General features: G+C 46.3%; 3 protein-coding genes across 3 annotated transcripts in view; 1 reads left to right on the plus strand and 2 right to left on the minus strand.

Moving 5' to 3' along the window:
• Positions 1-13,824, plus strand: part of LOC133361326 (zinc finger protein 850-like) — a 38,970-nt gene extending 25,146 nt beyond the window's left edge. The window contains exons 5-7 of the mRNA XM_061580260.1: positions 4,025-4,665; positions 5,996-6,929; positions 13,813-13,824. Coding sequence (XP_061436244.1) covers positions 4,025-4,665; positions 5,996-6,929; positions 13,813-13,824 — 1,587 coding nt within the window. The remainder of the gene's footprint in view (positions 1-4,024; positions 4,666-5,995; positions 6,930-13,812) is intronic.
• The window catches only part of LOC133361273 (zinc finger protein OZF-like), a 282,249-nt gene that overhangs the window by 196,603 nt on the left and 65,334 nt on the right, over positions 1-20,312 (minus strand). The gene's annotated exons all lie outside the window — the stretch shown is intronic.
• The window catches only part of LOC133361327 (gastrula zinc finger protein XlCGF7.1-like), a 53,272-nt gene continuing 52,669 nt past the window's right edge, over positions 19,710-20,312 (minus strand). Inside the window, exon 3 of the mRNA XM_061580261.1 lies at positions 19,710-19,877. Within this exon, the coding sequence (XP_061436245.1) occupies positions 19,710-19,877 (168 nt within the window). The remainder of the gene's footprint in view (positions 19,878-20,312) is intronic.

Here is a 20,312-nt window from a genome sequence, read left to right on the forward strand (position 1 = left end):
GCAGCCTTCCCTATGCTGTGTATTTTAGCAGAATATTAACGGACGCACTTGAAGATAACAATTCGTCTAGAAAAGGCAGGCGACTTGTTCTACCAACATGATTTCAATTTATATCCGAAAGAAGTATGAGTTCATTCATGAGTAGTATTCACTAAGCACCGATGGCACTAACCTACACACAGCTATGATTAAACAAAGTAAACATTAGTCGCTCATCCCAGCTCAGACATGATCATAGCAATTATTTCCAAATTCGTGTCGGGTCCCACGAGAATAGGGCACGTTCACAAACTTTCAAATTGTAAACTCACAGAGCATACTCTAACATTATAAACTCTAACAATATAACCTTTAAACTATGAGCTATGCATTGTAACGCTTTAAAATAACACTACAAACTAGTGTTATAGTAAACTATTATGTTGTGAACTCTAACAATATAAGCTATGAGCTATACATTATAACGCTATAAAATAACAATAAACTGGTGTTAAAGATTAGAACACCGTACATTGAAGTGTGATATTTGAATTCGAATTCTTAGCTTCACACCGTGGTCCTCTAGGAATCACAATTTGCTCGTCAGTATGTAACATGTCTGTATGTAATATGTATGCATGAGATATGTCTGTATGTAATATGTATGCATGTAACATGTATGTATGTAATATGGACGTGCGAACCAATGGTGGGATATGTGAAACATGAAGGTGCAGAATCAGGATGGGATTACAATTATTTGAATAACACTTTGGTGGTATGCGCCGCAGCCTGGCTGCCCAGCAGATACCAAGGAGGAATTTTGGGAACAATTGATGGACACATGCAATCAAATAAATGGAGAAGAGCAGTTAGTAATTGGTGGAGACCTAAATGGACACGTTGGAAACGCCCGGGATGGATACCCTCGAAACCATGGTGGCCAAGGATATGGTACCCGGAACGATGAGGAAAACCGAGCCCTGGACTTTGCGGAAGCCCATGATCTTGTCCTCGCCAACACCTTCTTCAAGAAGAGACCGTCCCATCTCATTACGTACGCCAGTGGTGGGAGATCAACTCAAATTGATTTCTGGCTTGTCAAGCGGGATAAGCTGAAAACGGTGACAAACACTAAAGTCATACCATCGGACAACATCACCCCACAACATCGCATCCTGATCATGGACATGAAAATGGACATTGGCCAGCGACATCGCCCACCAACAACGGAACAGCAGCGAATTAAGTGGTGGCGGATGAAGGAATGCAAAGATCAGCTGAGAGTCGCCCTCAATCAGATTGACGTGAACATCAACCGACCAGTGAATGCGATTTGGGAAGATCTCGCCGGCCAACTGTGCACAGCAGCAACGGAAGCACTGGGGCTAACTAAGCCGGCAAAACACTTCATTGACAAGCAAATATGGTGGTGGAACGAAGAAGTTCAGCTAGCAGTGAAAGAGAAGAAGCTAGCTTTCAAGAAGTGGCGCAAAACGCTCGCAGATCTGGATTACCAACAATACAGAAACTGCAAATCGGCAGCGAAGCGAGTAGTAGCAGCGGTGAAATTAGCTCAATACGACCAACTGTATGTCGAACTGGACACCCCAGAAGGTGCCAATAAGATCTATCGACTGGCAGAGGCGCGCCATCGTTCGACTCAGGATATTGGTCAGGTCAAATGCATAAAGGATGAGAATCACAGCGCTCTCAGAGACCCGCCCGCCATCCTTCAACGCTGGAGCGACTACTTCTCTGGAATCTGCAACCAGCAATTTCCCCACCCACCTATTATTAGCGCTGAACACGTCCTCGATCCGGTTTCACCTATCACCATCACCGAAGTGGAACAAGCTATCAAGAGAATGAAGAATGGGAAAGCGACTGGCCCGGACGATATCCCTGCTGAGGCCTGGAAGATCCTTGGCAGGCAGGGTGCTGCCCTCCTTACCCAACTCTTCAGCACCATCACGAGCACCGGTGAGGTCCCAGAAGCCTGGTCGACCAGCACGACGGATCCAATTTGGAAGGGTAAAGGGGCCGTGGCAGAATGCTCGAATTACAGGCCAATCCGGCTCCTGTGTCATGCGATGAAGATCTTTGAGCGAGTTTTGGACACGAGGATTAGAAACATCGTCACCCTATCACCCAACCAATGCGGCTTCGTCAAAGGATGTGGCACTACGGACGCCATTATCGCGGCGAGGCTCCTGCTGGAGAGGCACAGAGAGAAGAACAAAGCTGTGCACGTGTCGTTCCTCGACCTTGATAAGGCATTTGACAGGGTCCCCCACAACCTCATCTGGCACTCGCTTCGATCCCATGGAGTCCCTGAAACCTACGTGCATTGGGTGCAACTCCTATACAAGAACGTCACCAGTGCAGTCAGGTGTGCAGTGGGCATATCACCGCCATTTCCCATCCGCGTTGGAGTGCACCAAGGATCGGCCCTGTCACCACTCCTGTTTATCCTGTGCATGGACACGATCACTGCCGACCTGCACACGCCCCTGCCATGGTCAATTCTCTACGCGGATGACGTCCTCCTCTCAGATGAAGAGAGAGGAGAAGTGGAAAGACAAACGCGCCTGTGGAAAGAACGTTTGGACGAAAACGGGATGAGGTTCAACATCAAAAAGACGGAGTATATGGAGTGTGGCCCCCAAACCGACGGCACCATCAGCATTGACGGAGAAGATCTGAAGAAAGTGATGGACTTCAAGTAGCTGGGTTCCACCATCAGCTCAGATGGTAGCATCACGACTGATGTGAGGTCACGAGTCAATGCGGCATGGATGAAGTGGAGGCAAGTCACCGGAGTCCTCTGTGATAGGAAAATGCCGGATAGGCTGAAGGGAAAAATTTACAAGACCATCGTCCGACCGGTGGCACTCTATGGATCCGAGTGCTGGCCAGCCACAACTGTACACGAACAAGCTCTCCACACCATGGAGATGAGGATGCTCAGATGGAGCCTCGGACTCACTCGATGGGATCGTGTCATGAACGAAGACGTTCGGAATCGATGTGTTGTGGCCCCCATTGAGGACAAGATGCTTGAGGCAAGGCTTCGGTGGTACGGCCATGTGATGCGAAGTGAAGAGTCATCAGTGGCCAAGACTGCCATGCGTATTGAGCCAGAGGGCCGCCGTCCACGCGGACGTCCGAAGAAGCGATGGATGGATCGAATAAAGGAAGACATAAAGACGGTCAACGCATCCCCTGAAGATGCCCTGGACCGAGCCAAATGGAGAAGACAATGCCGAAAAGCGGACCCTGCGCCACAGCGGGAACAACGCTAGGAAGAAGATTACCTATTGGGTTTCACTCCCTCGTCGAGAAGGCCGCTCTCTTCCTTTTCTAAAGTTACATGCTAATTTCTCTGCATTCACTTTAAATCGAGGACAAAGTTTTTATTCAAAATAAGCGCACAATTACACACTGAGATGCACTTACATATTCATGCATGAAGCACAATGGGCACATTACCCTTCGGTATGTTAATAGACATGCGGATTGTACCTTCCAAAATTAACAATCGAATGCAAATATCCTGAAAGACAAAGGATTGGATCCTAGGGGGGGAGTTATAAGGCGGCTCAGAAGCAGAGCTCAATGCCATTTCGAGAGGGAACTTGATGAGGTTGGACGCTCGACTCGTCGCTCTGCTGATCGCCCTTCAACCGCGAGACAACGCAGCCTGGCGAGCACAATTGCTGTGTCGACAGTTAGGCGACTTTGCATCGGGAGAGTTCGTGGCGACATCTTCAGATGGGTTCCAGACATCGATATACCGTGAATCTCCAAGTAAGTGTCTATTTTCGTGGATAAATTCTTAAACGTGTTCGTCGTCAAATTAGCGGGATTTGTTTTGCCTCTCGTTCAGACACGAGTTTTAGCAGTTAACAAAATCCAAAACTCAACGCTAAACATCCTTGTGGCCGATAGCGTACTTTTGACTCAATAACACCGCTGCTGTTACTACGCTCACATGGAGCAGAGACGCTCTCCACAGCCCCACGCACACGGAGACAAGAAGCCATTCAATTGCTCTGTGTGTGGGAAGGCATTTGCACGGTCATCAAGTCTTCAGAGACACCTGAGAACACACACGGGCGAGAAGCCATTCCTGTGCCCTGTGTGTGGGAAGACATTTGCAAAGTCATCAAATCTTCATAGTCATCAGCGAACACACACGGGCGAGAAGCCATTCCTGTGCCCTGTGTGTGGGAAGACATTTGCAAAGTCATCAAATCTTCATAGTCATCAGAGAACACACACGGGCGAGAAGCCGTTCCTGTGCTCTGTGTGTGGGAAGGCATTTGCACAATCGTCAACTCTTCAGAGTCATCAGAGAACACACACGGGCGAGAAGCCATTCCTGTGCCCTGTGTGTGGGAAGACATTTGCAGACTCATCAACTCTTCAAACTCATCAGAGAACACACACGGGCAAGAAGCCATTCCTGTGCCCTGTGTGTGGGAAGACATTTGCAAAGTCATCAAATCTTCATAGTCATCAGAGAACACACACGGGCGAGAAGCCATTCCTGTGCCCTGTGTGTGGGAAGACATTTGCACACTCGTCATCTCTTCAAAACCATCAGAGAACACACACGGGCGAGAAGCCATTCCTGTGCTCTGTTTGTGGGAAGGCTTTTTCACAGTCGTCAACTCTTAACAGGCATCAGAAGGTCCACAATAATAGTACACTGAAATCAAAAGCTGAAATTCAAGGTGCTGAAATTATTCCTGAAGATAATTCCACCTTCGATCCCATGCAGTTGGATCCCGAGAGATGGCTGGATGTAATGGAGTGGCTCGAGGATCAAACCGAGAGCTAGCGGTGACTGAAATATAATGTTGCATGCGGTTATACCTATTAAGCTGTCTTGAGTACTTTTGTGTGTAATTCTGACCCTTTGGTTTTGCAGTTCGTTTGAGAGTTTATTGACGTGCAGGTAGTGATTACTTGGTGAAGTGGTGTGATGAGCAGTGGTTGTGAGATGGTTCAATTCCAGACAATATTGTAGTGTTTAAGTCTTCCTGTTGAGCTAAAGTTGGAATGCATCTGTAGTTAGATCTTTACTAAACATTTTTTTTACCGTTTTTTTTTTCAAGTATAAAGCTTTTTTTGGTTGGTAATAATCGACTTTAGGATGTACATTGATGACGCGTTCGTTGGACTTCAACATAGACGAGCAGTGAACAAACGTGGTGAACTAATAAGGAAATCATGGGGAATGATACTTTAACGCTTTGGTATTCCTGGAACGGATATGGTTTGCATTGTACTGTAACTGTTTGAACATATGACATAATAAATATTCCATTCGAGTTTTGACGTAAAAGTGATTGCAGATGAATAAAAACGTATTTTAACAAATGTGTGTCCGTTTATTTCTTTTATAATGTTTATAGAAAAAACGTGTTTTAAGCGAGTTTTAGGTGGAAGATCGTCGTCACACAAATCTGCAGGATTATGATCGGATTAAAATGATTAGAATATCACTTTGGTAGTATTAGAATTACACTGAGCTAGAATGTATGTTAAATGTAGATGCACATCGGGAGTCGTAAATGCGGCCTGGGTGGTGCCAGATTTAGAATAGCATCAAAATTATTAAAATCGCACCATGGTCGTATTAGAATCAAGCTGCCCACTGCTGGTAGAATGTTCCATCGCAATGGCACCACCCAGGCCGCATTTAAGTAAGTAAGTGTCTATTTTCGCGATTAAACTCTTAAACGTGTTCGCCGACAAATTAGCGGGATTTTTTTGCGTCTCGGTTAGACGCGAGTGTCGTTCTTGTTTGAGCAGTTAACAAAATCTAAAACTCAACGCTAAACATCCTTGCGGCCGATAGCGTACTTTTGACTCGATAACACCGCTGCTGTTACTACGCTCACATGGAGCAGAGAGGCTCTCCACAGCCCCACGCACACGGAGGCAAGAAGCCATTCAATTGCTCTGTGTGCGGGAAGGCATTTTCACGGCCATCAAATCTTCAGAGACACCAGAGAACACATACGGGCGATAAGCCGTTCCTGTGTTCTGTGTGTGGGAAGGCATTTGCACACTCGTCACATCTTCAGAGTCACCAGAAAACACACACGGGCGAGAAGCCATTCCTGTGCCCTGTGTGTGGTAGGACATTTGCACACTCGTCAACTCTTCAGAACCATCAGAGAACACACACGGGCGAGAAGCCGTTCTTGTGCCCTGTGTGTGGGAAGACATTTGCTCAGTCATCACATCTTCAGATTCATCAGAGAGCACACACGGGCGAGAAGCCATTCCTGTGCCCTGTGTGTGGGAAGAAATTTGCAAACTCATCACATCTTCAGAGTCATCAGAGAACACACACGGGCGAGAAGCCATTCCTGTGCCCTGTGTGTGGGAAGACATTTGCACAATCGTCACATCTTCAGAGTCACCAGAGAACACACACTGGTGAGAAGCCATTCCCGTGCTCTGTGTGTGAAAAGGCATTTGCACGGTCATCAACTATTCAAGATCATAAGAAAACACACACGGGCGAGAAGCCGTTCTTGTGCCCTGTGTGTGGGAAGACATTTGCTCAGTCATCACATCTTCAGATTCATCAGAGAGCACACACGGGCGAGAAGCCATTCCTGTGCCCTGTGTGTGGGAAGAGATTTGCAAACTCATCACATCTTCAGAGTCACCAGAGAACACACACGGGCGAGATGCCATTCCTGTGCCCTGTGTGTGGTAGGACATTTGCACACTCGTCAACTCTTCAGAACCATCAGAGAACACACACGGGTGAGAAACCGTTCTTGTGCCCTGTGTGTGGGAAGACATTTGCTCAGTCATCACATCTTCAGATTCATCAGAGAGCACACACTGGCGAGAAGCCATTCCTGTGCCCTGTGTGTGGGGAGGCATTTGCACACTCATCAAACATGAACAGGCATCAGAAGGTCCACAATGATAGGAAACTGAAATCAAAAGCTGAAATTCAAGGTGCTGCAATGAGTCCTGAAGAAGTTTCCACCTTCGATCCCATGCAGTTGGATCCCGAGAGATGGCTGGATGTAATAGAGTGGCTCGAGAGTCAACCAGAGAGCTCGGGTGACTGACAAAATATTATGTCATGTGGTTATACCTATTAAGCCGTATCGATTACTTTTGTGTGTAATTTTGACCATTTTAGTTTTAGAGTTTTTGTGAGAGTTTAATGACGTGCACAGTGGTGGTTTGTAATGTTATCGGATTACTTGCCGAAGTGGTGTGATGAGCACTGGTTGTGAGAGGGTTCAATTGTAGTCGTTAAGTGTTCCTGTTGAGCTAAAGTTGGAATGCGTCTGTAGGTACATCTTTACTCAGCATTTTAAACGTTTTTTTCAAGTATTTAGCTTTTTTTGATTGGTATTAATCGACTTTAGATAGCCGATTCCAGGATGTACATTGACGTGTTCGTTGAATATATGGCATTGACTTCAACATAGACGCACAGTGAACAAATGTGGTGAAATCATTGGTATTCCTGGAACGGAAAAGGTTTGCATTGTACTGTAAATGTGTGAACATAGGACATAATAAATATTCCCTTCGAGTTTTGACGTAAAAATGATTGCAGATCAATAAAAACGTATTTTTAACAAATGTTTGTCCGGTCTTTATTTTATAATGTTCCTAGCAATAACATGTTAAGATAATTTCAGGTGGAGGATCTCCGTCACACAAGTGTGCCCTTAACCGGCAGCATCTTGGCTGTCTACACGATTAACACGTGTTCCTTGAGGGGAAAGATCCCCGTAGTTAATCGTTCATCAACGTACCAGTCCTTAATTCCGAAGTATGTCGGAATTAATCCTAAAAACAGACAACACACGCACGTTAGTAGCTGTTAGAAGAAGACAACACCTAGCACCTTCAACTATACACATTATACAGCCAACTCGTAAATGGGGCGGTATATGACAGCCTTCGCTGCTGTCGACCGGGCCAAGCAGCGAGTGTTTAACTCCATTGTTTCAGAATCCGTGTCATCACCCGGCCACAGCGCCTTAGCCAAACTACATCTCCCAAACAAGGCAGCCTTCCCTATGCTGTGTATTTTAGCGGTATATTTACGGACGCACTTGAAGATAACAATTCGCCTAGAAAAGGCAGGCGACTTGTTCTACCAACACGATTTCAAATTTCTACCGAAAGAAGAATGAGTTCATTCATGAGTAGTATTCACTAAGCCCCGATGGCACTAACCTGCACACAGTTATGATTAAGCAAAGTAAACATTAGTCGCTCATCCCAGCTCAGACATGATCATAGCAAATATTTACAAATCCGTGTCGGGTCCCACGAGAACAGGGCACGTCCACAAACTTTCAAATTGTAAACTCACGTAGTATACTCTAACATTATAAACTCGAACAATATATCCTTTAAACTATGAGTTATACATAGTAAACTATGATCTTGTGAACTACGTGTCGGATACGGGAGCGCATGGGTCACGTGGTTATTCGACGTAGAGGCGAGTGCCGCACCGGGCTGTAGACGGGCACACGCTCGCAGCGTGCGAGAGCTGCACGTAGCGGTGTAAAGAGGGGGAGTGTGGCGTGTGATTGATGATGCTGTGCGCACGTATGCTCGCGGCGTGGGAGCGCGGCGCGAGGCTGTAACAGTAGGGGCGTCGCGTTCGAATGCCGGCGAAACCGTAGCGGGTAATAGGGAGGTGGGGTAACGTAAACGGAATAGGGGATGATGGCGGGGGGGAACCCGGGGTTCAGTGATGGGATGACGCCTTTGATTAAAGTCTCCGATAAAACTCACCCGATTGACGCCCTTGATTGTCGCATTTGATCAACTCTGATATTGTATACTCTCACATGTTAAGCTCTATCATAGTGAAATATAATATTATAACCTATGAACTACAACCTATCTATTGTAACGCTGTAAAAGAATATTACCTATTGGGTTTCACTCCCTCGTCGAGAAGGTCGCTCTCTTCCTTTTCTAAAGTTACATGCTAATTTCTCTGCATTCACTTGAAATCGAGGACAAAGTTTTTCAATTTATTCAAAATAAGCGCACAATTACACACTGAAATGCACTTACATATTCATGGGCACATTACTCTTCGGTATGTTAAAAGACATGCGTATTGTGCCTTCCAAAATTAACAATCGAATGCAAATATCCTGAAAGACAAAGGATTGGATCCTAGGGGGGGAGTTATAAGGCGGCTCAGGAGCAGAGCTCAAGGCCATTTCGAGAGGGAACTTGATGAGGTTGGACGCTCGACTCGTCACTCTGCTGATCGCCCTTCAACCGCGAGACAACGCAGCCTGGCGAGCACAATTGCTGTGTCGACAGTTAGGCGACTTTGCGTCGGGAGAGTTCGTGGCGACATCTTTAGACGGGTTACAGACACCGATATACCGTGAATCTCCAAGTAAGTGTCTATTTTCGCGGATAAACTCTTAAACGTGTTCGTCGTCAAATTTACGGGAATTCTTTGCGTCTCGATTAGACGCGAGAGTGTTTTTGACACCATAACACCACTGCTGTTACTACGCTCACATGGAGCAGAGACGCTCTCCACAGCCCCACGTACACGGAGGCAAGAAGCAATTCAATTGCTCTGTGTGTGGGAAGTCCTTTTCATGGCCATCTGATCTTAAGAGACACCAGAGAACGCACACGGGCGAGAAGCCGTTCCTGTGCCCTGTGTGTGGAAAGGCATTTGCAAAGTCATCATATCTTCAGAGTCACCAGAAAACACACACGGGTGAGAAGCCATTCCTGTGTTCTGTGTGTGGGAAGGCATTTGCACGGTCATCAACTCTTCACGATCATAAGAAAACACACACGGGCGAGAAGCCATTCCTGTGCCCTGTGTGTGGGAAGACATTTGTACAGTCGTCAAAATGGAACAGGCATCAGAAGGTCCACGATGATAGGAAGCTGAAATCAAAAGTTGAAATTCAAGGTGCTGCAATGATTCCTGAAGATAATTCCACCTTCGATTCCATGCAGTTGGATCCCGAGAGATGGCTGGATGTAATGGAGTGGCTCGAGGATCAAACTGAGAGCTCGGGGTGACTGAAATATAATGTTGCATGCGGTTATACCTATTAAGCTGTCTTGGGTACTTTTGTGTGTAATTGTGACCCTTTAGTTTTACAGTTCGTTTGAGAGTTTCTTGACGTGCAGGTGGTGAGTTTTGATGTTGTCGGATTACTTGGTGAAGTGGTGTGATGAGCAGTGGTTGTAAGAGGGTTCAATTCCAGACAACATATTAAAACATAATTACATTTCATATGATATGAAAAAACTACGTTCATTTAAAAAAACTGAGAATTTCGTGCATAATAGTGTACGTGCAAGCGAACTGTGCTCGCATCCATGTAATATGCATCTATGGCCTTTGGACATGCGAACCGGTGGTCGGATATGCGAACGGGGGGGTGCAGGATTATGATCGGATTAAAATGATTAGAATAACACTAGGGTCGTATTAGAATTACACTGAGCTAGAATGTATGTTATATGTAGATGTACATCGGGAGTCGTAAATGCGGCCTGGGTGGTGCCAGATTTAGAATTGCATCAAAATTATTAAAATCGCACCATGGTCGTATTAGAATCAAGCTGCCCACTGCTGGTAGAATGTTCCATCTCAATGGAACCGAATAGCAATATACATCTTCTTGGTTCTTTCGGTAAAGTCACGTAGAAGGGTAATAAAATAATGAAAATAAAACATAATTAAATAATTCTCACGACGTTTCGGCCACAACGCAAGCAGCCGTCCTCAGGTGGAGAACAGGTCCGTCAAGTAGACGGAGTCTGTATGTCACGCTCCAGGCTTGGAGCGACTATTTATGCTGCGATGGAGGAGCGAAGAGCGTCTTGACAAAATCATTTGCATATCAGGAGTATTTTAGCATATTTATGGGAAATGCAGATATGTGATTTGCATTACTTGTGAAATGCGTAGGAGGTGGGCAGGGGGGTTTCAAAGTCATTATGTCTATGCATTATGCAGGATTAGCACCATCAAAGGGAGGGAGTAAGGTCAGAATCTATATATATAAAATCGTGCATGTCTGTCTGTCTGTGTATGTGTGTGTGGATTTCGGACCATACACACTTTCATTGGACGGCGGTTGCCCCTGGCAACGGCTAGCAACGCCTTCGCCGCTTTCATTGGACGGCGGTTGCCCCTGGCAACGAGTAGCAACTTTTCGCCGCGGGGTGGACGCCATTTTTAATAGCGCGGGGGGGGGGGGGGGAACCGGCACCCGTACCCAGCGTTCGCCGGGTGGGAAAATCAGGCAAGGCGGGAGGCTCTGCACGGTGCTAGGCCTCGACACCCAACACGCCACTCTGAGGTAAATTCATACAAATTTCACGTCCTCTACAGAGTCGTGAGGGAAGGAGAGTGGCGAGGGAGGGAGAGTGGCGAGGGAGGGACTCATCCTCAAAACGAGTAACTGGTGTGGCGTATTAACATCGCCACTGGGGAGACAAAGCCGGCCGGGCGTGGTGCTGGCCACCCACCCCCTCGTGTACCGTTCCGGCCTTCATAGGTGCTCGCTAACAGCACTTGCCCCTACAGTCTGTTCAGGCTATACGGGGGATCTTTGTGTGTCTGTATGTATGTGTGTGTGTATTGTGTATGTATGTTTGTGTGTATGTGTATGTCTGTGTGTATGCATGTGTGTGTATGTGTTTGTGTGTATGTGTATGTATGTGTGTGTATGTGTTTGTATGTGTTTGTGTGTTTACGCTCGCATTACACAAATGTGTTGCAGGTCTAAGGCGTTCCTCGCGCAGCATTGCCGCTTTATTATTGCAGTCGTTGACTGCCGTACGCACCCTCAAAGTCGTGTGTGTCTGCAGCAAGCGCGTGTATGTGTACCTATGGACGCGCGCGCGTGTGTTGTGTAGGGGGAACGGTAGTGTAGCGCTTAGCGTGCTGTCTGTGTGTGTGTGTGTCTGTGTGTGTGTCTGTGTGTGTGCGTGTGTGGTGTGTGGGGAGCGGTAGTATAGTGGTTAGCGTGCTGTCTGTGTGTCTGTGTGTGTGTGTGTGTCTGTCTGTGTGTGTCTGCGTGTGTCTGTGTGTGTGTCTGTGCGTGTGTGGTGTGTGGGGAGCGGTAGTGTAGTGGTTAGCGTGCTGTCTGTGTGTCTGTGTGTGTCTGTCTGTGTCTGTCTGCGTGTGTCTATGTGTGTGTGTCTGTGTGTGTGTCTGTGCGTGTGTGGTGTGTGAGGAGCGGTGGGTGTAGTGGTTAACGCTACGCTGCGCTACCAAACCGGCGAACCGAGTTCGATTCCCGCTCACGGCCACCACCGGTGACGATTATTTAAACCTCCCCTAGGTCGACTCAGCCTCAAACGAGTAACTGGTGTGGCGTATTAACATCGCCACTGGGGAGACAAAGGCGGCCGGGTGGGGTGGATCCAAGTCTCGGGCGAAGCCGGGTCATGTGTATGTGTGTATGTGTTTATGTGTATGTCTGCGTGTCTGTATGTATGTGTGTATGTACGTGTGTGTATGTGTTTGTGTGTATGTATGTGTATGTGTTTCTGTGTATGTGTTTCTGTGTATGTATGTGTATGTATGTGTGTTATGTGTGTGTCTGTGTGTCAGCATGTATGTGTGTGTGTATTGTGTATGTGTTTGTGTGTATGTGTGTGTATGTATGTGTGTGTATGTGTTTGTATGTGTTTGTGTGTTTACACTCGCATTACACAAATGTGTTGCAGGTCTAAGGCGTTCCTCGCGCAGTATTGCCGCTTTATTATTGCAGTCGTTTACTGCCGTACGCACCCTGACAGTCGTGTGTGTCTGCAGCAAACGCGTGTATGTGTACCTATGGACGCGCGTGCGTGTGTTGTGTAGGGGGAACGGTAGTGTAGTGCTTAGCGTGCTGTCTGTGTGTGTGTGTCTGTGTGTGTGTCTGTGTGTGTGCGTGTGTGGTGTGTGAGGAGCGGTAGTGTAGTGGTTAGGGTGCTGTCTGTGTGTCTGTGTGTCTGTCTGTGTCTGTCTGTGTGTGTCTGCGTGTGTCTATGTGTGTGTGTCTGTGTGTGTGTCTGTGCGTGTGTGGTGTGTGAGGAGCGGTGGGTGTAGTGGTTAACGCTACGCTGCGCTACCAACCCGGCGAACCGAGTTCGATTCCCGCTCACGGCCACCACCGGTCAAGATTATTTGAACCTCCCATAGGTCGACTCAGCCTCAAACGAGTAACTGGTCTGGCGTATTAACATCGCCACTGGAGAGACAAAGGCGGCCGGCCGTGGTGGATACAAGTCCCGGGCGAAGCCGGGAAGTACAGCTAGTAATAATTATAATCGCACTGTGATAATGATAGAATCACACTGTGGCCATATGCATGTTAACTGAATGCGATCCGGGGGTAGGATATGCAAGATTTGAATCTCATTACAATTATTAAAATCCCACTGTAGTCGTATTAGAATCAAACTGTCCACTGTTGAATGAATGTCATGTTAATTTAATCGAATAGCAATATACGCTATGTAAACATATAAAGTGTATAACAATCACATATTATAACATAATTACATTTCATGTGATTTGAAAAACATACGTTCATTTTAAAAAAAAACAAGAATTTAGTGGACCTTGTGGGGAGATAGAGCACGGTGGATCGGATCGTCTCCGCTGCTGTCGACTTGGCCAAGCAGCGAATGTTTAACTCCAGTCACAGCGCCTTACCCAAACTACATCTCCCCAACAAGACAGCTTTCCCCTCTGCTGTATATTGTGTTTTTGGTGTGTATTATCCCATGCGCCTTGCCCAAAACGACTGATTGTCCGCTTAACAGCCTCGCCTGTAGACAACCATTGGTGATAGTGTTGTTTGAGAGCAGCTATTAAAGTCGTTTTGGCAAATGAGTTGGTGGCTGGCCAAACCATGCCTCGCTGTTTGTCTCCGGAGTTATGACGGATACAAACCAGACCAAGCGGAGACCACGTACCAGATCGGATTTTGGTTACTGATGTTAGAGTGATTGTATTGCAAGTGTGGTCACTACGCGACTGTACGTGCTCACTCCCGAAGCTTGGCGGTTTTTGGCAACGCCACGGGGCTGCATTCACTTTAAATCGAGGACAATGGAGGGCATGGGGAACGTTTTTTTTCCAGCGCTAATCCCATTTATTCAAAATAAGCGCACAATTACACACTGAGATGCACTTACATATTCATGCATGAAGCACAATGGGCACATTACCCTTCGGTATGTTAATAGACATGCGGATTGTGCCTTCCAAAATTAACAATCGAATGCAAATATCCTGAAAGACAAAGGATTGGATCCGAGGGGAGAGTTATAAGGCGGCTCAGAAGCAGAGCACAATGCCATTTCGAGAGGGAACTTGATGAGGTTGGACGCTCGACTCGTCGCTCTGCTGATCGCCCTTCAACCGCGAGACAACGCAGCCTGGCGAGCACAATTGCTGTGTCGACAGTTAGGCGACTTTGCATCGGCAGAGTTCGTGGCGACATCTTCAGACGGGTTCCAGACATCGATATACCGTGAATCTCCAAGTAAGTGTCTATTTTCGCGGATAAACTCTTAAACGTGTTCGTCGTTAAATTAGCGGGATTTTTTTGCGTGTCGTCGTTTTAGCAGTTAACAAAATCCAAAACTCAACGCTAAAAATCCTTGCGGCCGACAGCGTACTTTTAACTCAATAACACCGCTACTGTTACTACGCTCACATGGAGCAGAGACGCTCTCCACAGCCCCACGTACAAGGAGGCAAGAAGCCATTCAATTGCTCAGTGTGTGGGAAGTCCTTTTCATGGCCATCACATCTTCAGAGACACCAAAGAACACACACTGGTGAGAAGCAATTCCCGTGCTCTGTGTGTGGGAAGGCATTTGCACACTCATCACATCTTCAGAGTCACAAGAGAACACACACGGGTGAGAAGCCATTCCTGTGCTCTGTGTGTGGGAAGGCATTTGCACACTCATCACATCTTCAGAGTCACAAGAGAACACACACGGGTGAGAAGCCATTCCTGTGCCCTGTGTGTGGGAAGACATTTGCACAGTCATCACATCTTCAGAGACACCAGAGAACACACACAGGCGAGAAGCCATTCCTGTGCCCTGTGTGTGGAAAGTCATTTGCACGGTCATCAAAACGGAAGAGGCATCAGAAGGTCCACGATGATAGGAAGCTGAAATCAAAAGGTGGAATTCAAGGTGCTGCAATGATTCCTGAAGATAATTCCACTATCGATCCCATGCAGTTGGATCCCGAGAGATGGCTGGATGTAATGGAGTGGCTCGAGGATCAACCCGAGAGCTAGCGGTGACTTAAATATAATGTTGCATGCGGTTATACCTATTAAGTTGTCTTGAGTACTTTTGTGCGTAATTCTGACCCTTTAGTTTTACAGTTTGTTTGAGAGTTTCTTGACGTGCAGGTGGTGAGTTTTGATGTTGTCGGATTACTTTGTGAAGTGGTGTGATGAGCAGTGGTTGTGAGATGGTTCAATTCCGGACAATATTGTAGTGTTTAAGTCTTCCTGTTGAGCTAAAGTTAGAATGCATCTGTAGTCAGATCTGTACTCAACATTTTAAACGGGTTTTTTTTCAAGTATAAAGCTTTTTTTGGATGGTAATAATCGACTTTAGGATGTACATTGATGACGCGTTCGTTGGATATATGGCCTTGACTTCAACATAGACGCACAGTGAACAAACGTGGTGAACTAATAAGGAAATCATGGGGAATGATACTTTAACGCTTTGGTATTCCTGGAACGGATATGGTTTGCACTGTACTGTAACTGTTTGAACATAGAACATAATACATATTCGGTTGGAGTTTTAACGTAAAAATTATTGCAGATTAATAAAAACGTATTTTAACAAATGTTTGTCCGTTTATTTATTTTACAATGTTCATAGCAAAAACGTGTTTTAAGCGAGTTTTAGGTGGAGGATCTTCGTCACACAAATCTGCCCTTAACCGGCAGCATCTTGGCTGTCTCTCCATTAACATGGGTCCCTGGAGGGGAAAGGTCCCCATTACAAATCTATTCGCAACGTTACGGTCCCTAACCATCAAGTATGACATGTGAACTGGAACACTATCAACGATAACACAAATAATTTAAATACTATAATCTATTATCTAGTATCATCATTTATAACACCAAAAACAGAGGTACGGTATTATTAGTTTTGAACAACATAAATGGAGGTTCGTGATTATAATCGCATAATAATAATTATAATCGCACTGTGATAATGCTAGAATCACACTGTGGCCATATGCATGTTAAGTGAATGCGAACCGGGGGTAGGACATGCAAGATTTGAATCTCATTACAATTATTAAAATCCCACTGTAGTCGTATTAGAATCAAACTGTCCACTGTTGGATGAATGTCATGTTAATTTAATCGAATAGCTATATGCGGTATGTAAACAGATAAAGTGTATAACAATCACATATTATAACACCCGATTAACGCCCTTGATCGGCGCATTTGATCAACTCTGACATTGTAAACTCTCACATGTTAAACTCAAACATATAATATTATATCTCATGCTCTCATGCCCTTTGGATTTCACCCGTTGGGTTGCACTCCCTCGTCGAGGAGGACGCTCTCCTATTCTACGGTTACATGCTTATTTATTACATTAACATCATGCTAATATCTCACACTGTGGTCGTACGTATGGTAAGTGAATATGCGAACCAGGGGTAGGATATGCAGAATAAGAATCGAATTACAAGTATTCGAATCCCACTAGTCGTATTAGAATCACACTGTCCACTGTTGGATGAATGTGTCGTATCCATGTAATAGAATAGCTATATACAGCATACACACATGCAAAGAATATAACAATCACACATTTTTACATATAAACAATACACATGATTTCAAAAACTTATTTTTAAAATATATGTTCAATTTTTTGGAAACTGAGAATGTCGAGGTTCATGTGGGGAGAGTGCAGTAGACACACTGATGACGGACGCTGGTGTTGCTTCCGAAACGTGATGTAATTTAGTTATTTTCATTTATTTATTATAATTATTATATATTTTTTTACCTACGTGACTTTACCGAAAGAAAGCGTCAATTCAAAATTAGAATATCATTCGAAGTATTAGAATCACAATGTGATCGTATTAGAATCACACTCTGCGCATATGTATGTATAGTGTATGTGCAAGCGAACTGTGCTCGTATGTACGTATGTAATATGCATCTGTGGCCTTTGGACATGCGAACCGGTGGACGGATATGCGAATTGGGTGGTGCAGGATTATGATCAGATTAAAACGATTATAATAACACTTTGGTAGTATTCGAATAACACTGAGCTAGAATGTATGTTAAATGTAGATGCACATCGGGAGTCGTAAATGCGGCCTGGGTGGTGACAGATTTAGAATCGCATCAAAATTATTAAAATCGCACCATGGTCGTATTAGAATCAAGCTGCCCACTGCTGGTAGAATGTTACATCGCAATGGCACAGAATAGACTATACAGCATTAATATTTTGCGTGGAGCCTACAAGCGCAACCTGGCGCATTTTGACCTGGTTCTCGACGCCCGTCCCGCGCCCATGGTAGAATCTTGTGCATGTCGGGGCGTCAAGGGTTCGCACCGCAGCCTTGAAGGATTAGGCAGGTCCCTGGCTTCTTTTGAAGAATTTGACCAGGCTCCAGGCACCGGTTCCTCGCACGTGGCGGATCCTTGAGGCACCCCGGGCCTCAAGCGATACATTATAACGCTATACAATAACATTATTATCTAGTGTAATAGATTAGAACAACCTGTGCATGTAACATGTATGTATGTAATATTGGGTTTGTGTGATTATTTTATATATACATACTGAATATTGCTATTTGATGCCATTGAGATTAACATCCAGCAGTAGACAGCTTGATCCTAATACCACCAAAGTGTTATTCAAATAATTGGAATCCCATCCTGATTCTGCACGTTCCGTTTCACATATCCCACCATTGGTTCGCACGTCCATATTACATACATGCATATATGTTACATGCATACATGTTACATGCATACATACTACATGCATACATACTACATACAGACATGTTACATGCATATATACTTACTACGTACAGACATGCTACATGCACATATACTTACTACAAACACACATATAAAATGCACATATAGTTACTACATACGGACATGTTGCATGCATGCTACATACTTACGACCGTAGTGTGATTCGAAGAGGACCACGGAGTGATTCGAATAATTTGAATGCGATTCGAATATCACACTTCAATGTAGGTTGTTCTAATCGAACTACAATTATTCGAATCCCACTATAGTCGTATTAGAATCACACTGTCCACTGTTGGATGAATGTGTGGTAAAGAGTATAACAATCACACATTATAACATATATACAATACACATGATTTCAAAAACGTATATAAACATTTCTATTCATTTTTTAAAACTGAGAATGTCGTTGTCCATGTGGAGACGGAGCTCGGTGTAATGTACCGTCTCCGCTGTGTTTCGGAATCCGTGTGGTGATCACCCAGTCACATCGCCTAACTCCAGTCACAGCGCCTTACCCTTTAAAATAACACTACAAACTAGTGTTATAGTAAACTATAATGTTGTGAACTCTAGCAATATAAGCTGTGAGCGATACATTATGTATATATATATAAAATCGCGAATCTGTCTGTCTGTGTGTGTGTCTGTGTGTCGCCGGACCATACGCAGTTTCATTGGACGGCGGTTGCCCCTGGCAACGGGTAGCGACGCCTTCGCCGCTTTCATTGGACGGCGGTTGCCCCTGGCAACGGGTAGCGACGCCTTCGCCGCTTTCATTGGACGGCGGTTGCCCCTGGCAATGGGTAGCGACGCCTTCGCCGCGGGGTGGACGCCATTTTTAATTCCCGTTAAAAATAGGCGCACGCATTAACACGCGACTCTGACGTAAATTCAGCAAAGTTTCACGTCCTCTTCACTCCCCCCCCACCACAATGTGTGCAATTACTATTATAGGGTCGGTAGATTATAAAATTATAGCGATTAGACAGTATTATTGTAGCGCGGGGGGGGGGGGGGGGGGGGGATGGCACCCGTACCCTGCCTCAGCCGGGTGGGAAAATCAGGCGATGTCGGAGGATCTACACGGTGCTAGGCCTCGACACCCACCACGCGACTCTGAGATAAATTCATCAAAGTTTCACGTCCTCTACAGAGTGGTGAGGGAGGGAGAGCGGTGAGGGAGGGAGAGCGGTGAGGGAGAGCGGTGAGGGAGGGAGAGCGGTGAGGGAGGGAGAGCGGTGAGGGAGGGAGAGCGGTGAGGGAGGGAGAGAGGAGGGAGGGAGGGAGAGCGGTGAGGGAGGGAGAGCGGTGAGGGAGGGAGAACGGTGAGGGAGGGAGAGCGGTGAGGGAGGGAGAACGGTGAGGGAGGGAGAGCGGTGAGGGAGGGAGAGCGGTGAGGGAGGGAGAGCGGTGAGGGAGGGACTCAGCCTCAAAACAAGTAACTGGTGTGGCGTATTAACATCGCCACTGGGGAGACAAAGGCGGCCGGGCGTGGTGGATACAAGTCCCGGGCGAAGCCGGGTAGTACAGCTAGTAACGCTATAAACTAACATCATAAACTAGTGTTACAGATTAGAACACCGTACATTGAAGTGTGATATTCGAATCTCGTTCGAAGTCTTAGCTTCACACCGTGGTCCTGTCTTTGCCGCTGGCCCCCGAGGCCTCTCCCTGCTGGGCGCCGACTGCAGGGGTCCCGCCGTTCCCCGACCCCTCGCTGGTCTGCGAACAGCTGCTGCCGCCGCTGGGCTCATCGCTCGCGGGGTAAGGACTGTCGCCCGACGGTTCCCCTCCCTGGTTCGCGAGAGGGACATGGCTCGTCGCCGGCTCCCGTACGCCTGTAAACACATCGTTGCCTCTCCGCCAATCCAATGCGACGCCTCCCCTCACACAGCCCCGCGCAGCGATCACACGCTCTGAACGGGGCTCGGAGGGCGAATGACTTTGAAGGGCACACGCGCGACCGCCGCGAGCGGGTGATCACGTTCGTTTAAAGGGACCGCGGAACGGGTGTTTACGGTGGGTGTGAGCCCTCACAGCGCACAAGTCTCCACGGCGACAGGCGGAGCGGGCACCCGTGTTCTCTAACACACGTAAACTGTAACACTTTAAAGATAACATGAAACGACTATAAACTAGTTTTTTATGTAATTTATAATACCGTAAACGGAGGGACAGTATTAGGATATCTATACTCTTTGGTGCTTTCGGCAAAGTCACGTAGGAAGA

This window comes from Lethenteron reissneri, chromosome 72 (assembly GCF_015708825.2).
Source record: "Lethenteron reissneri isolate LAM-NWPU_2019-01 chromosome 72, ASM1570882v1, whole genome shotgun sequence".
In the NCBI taxonomy this organism is placed as follows: Eukaryota; Metazoa; Chordata; class Hyperoartia; order Petromyzontiformes; family Petromyzontidae; genus Lethenteron; species Lethenteron reissneri.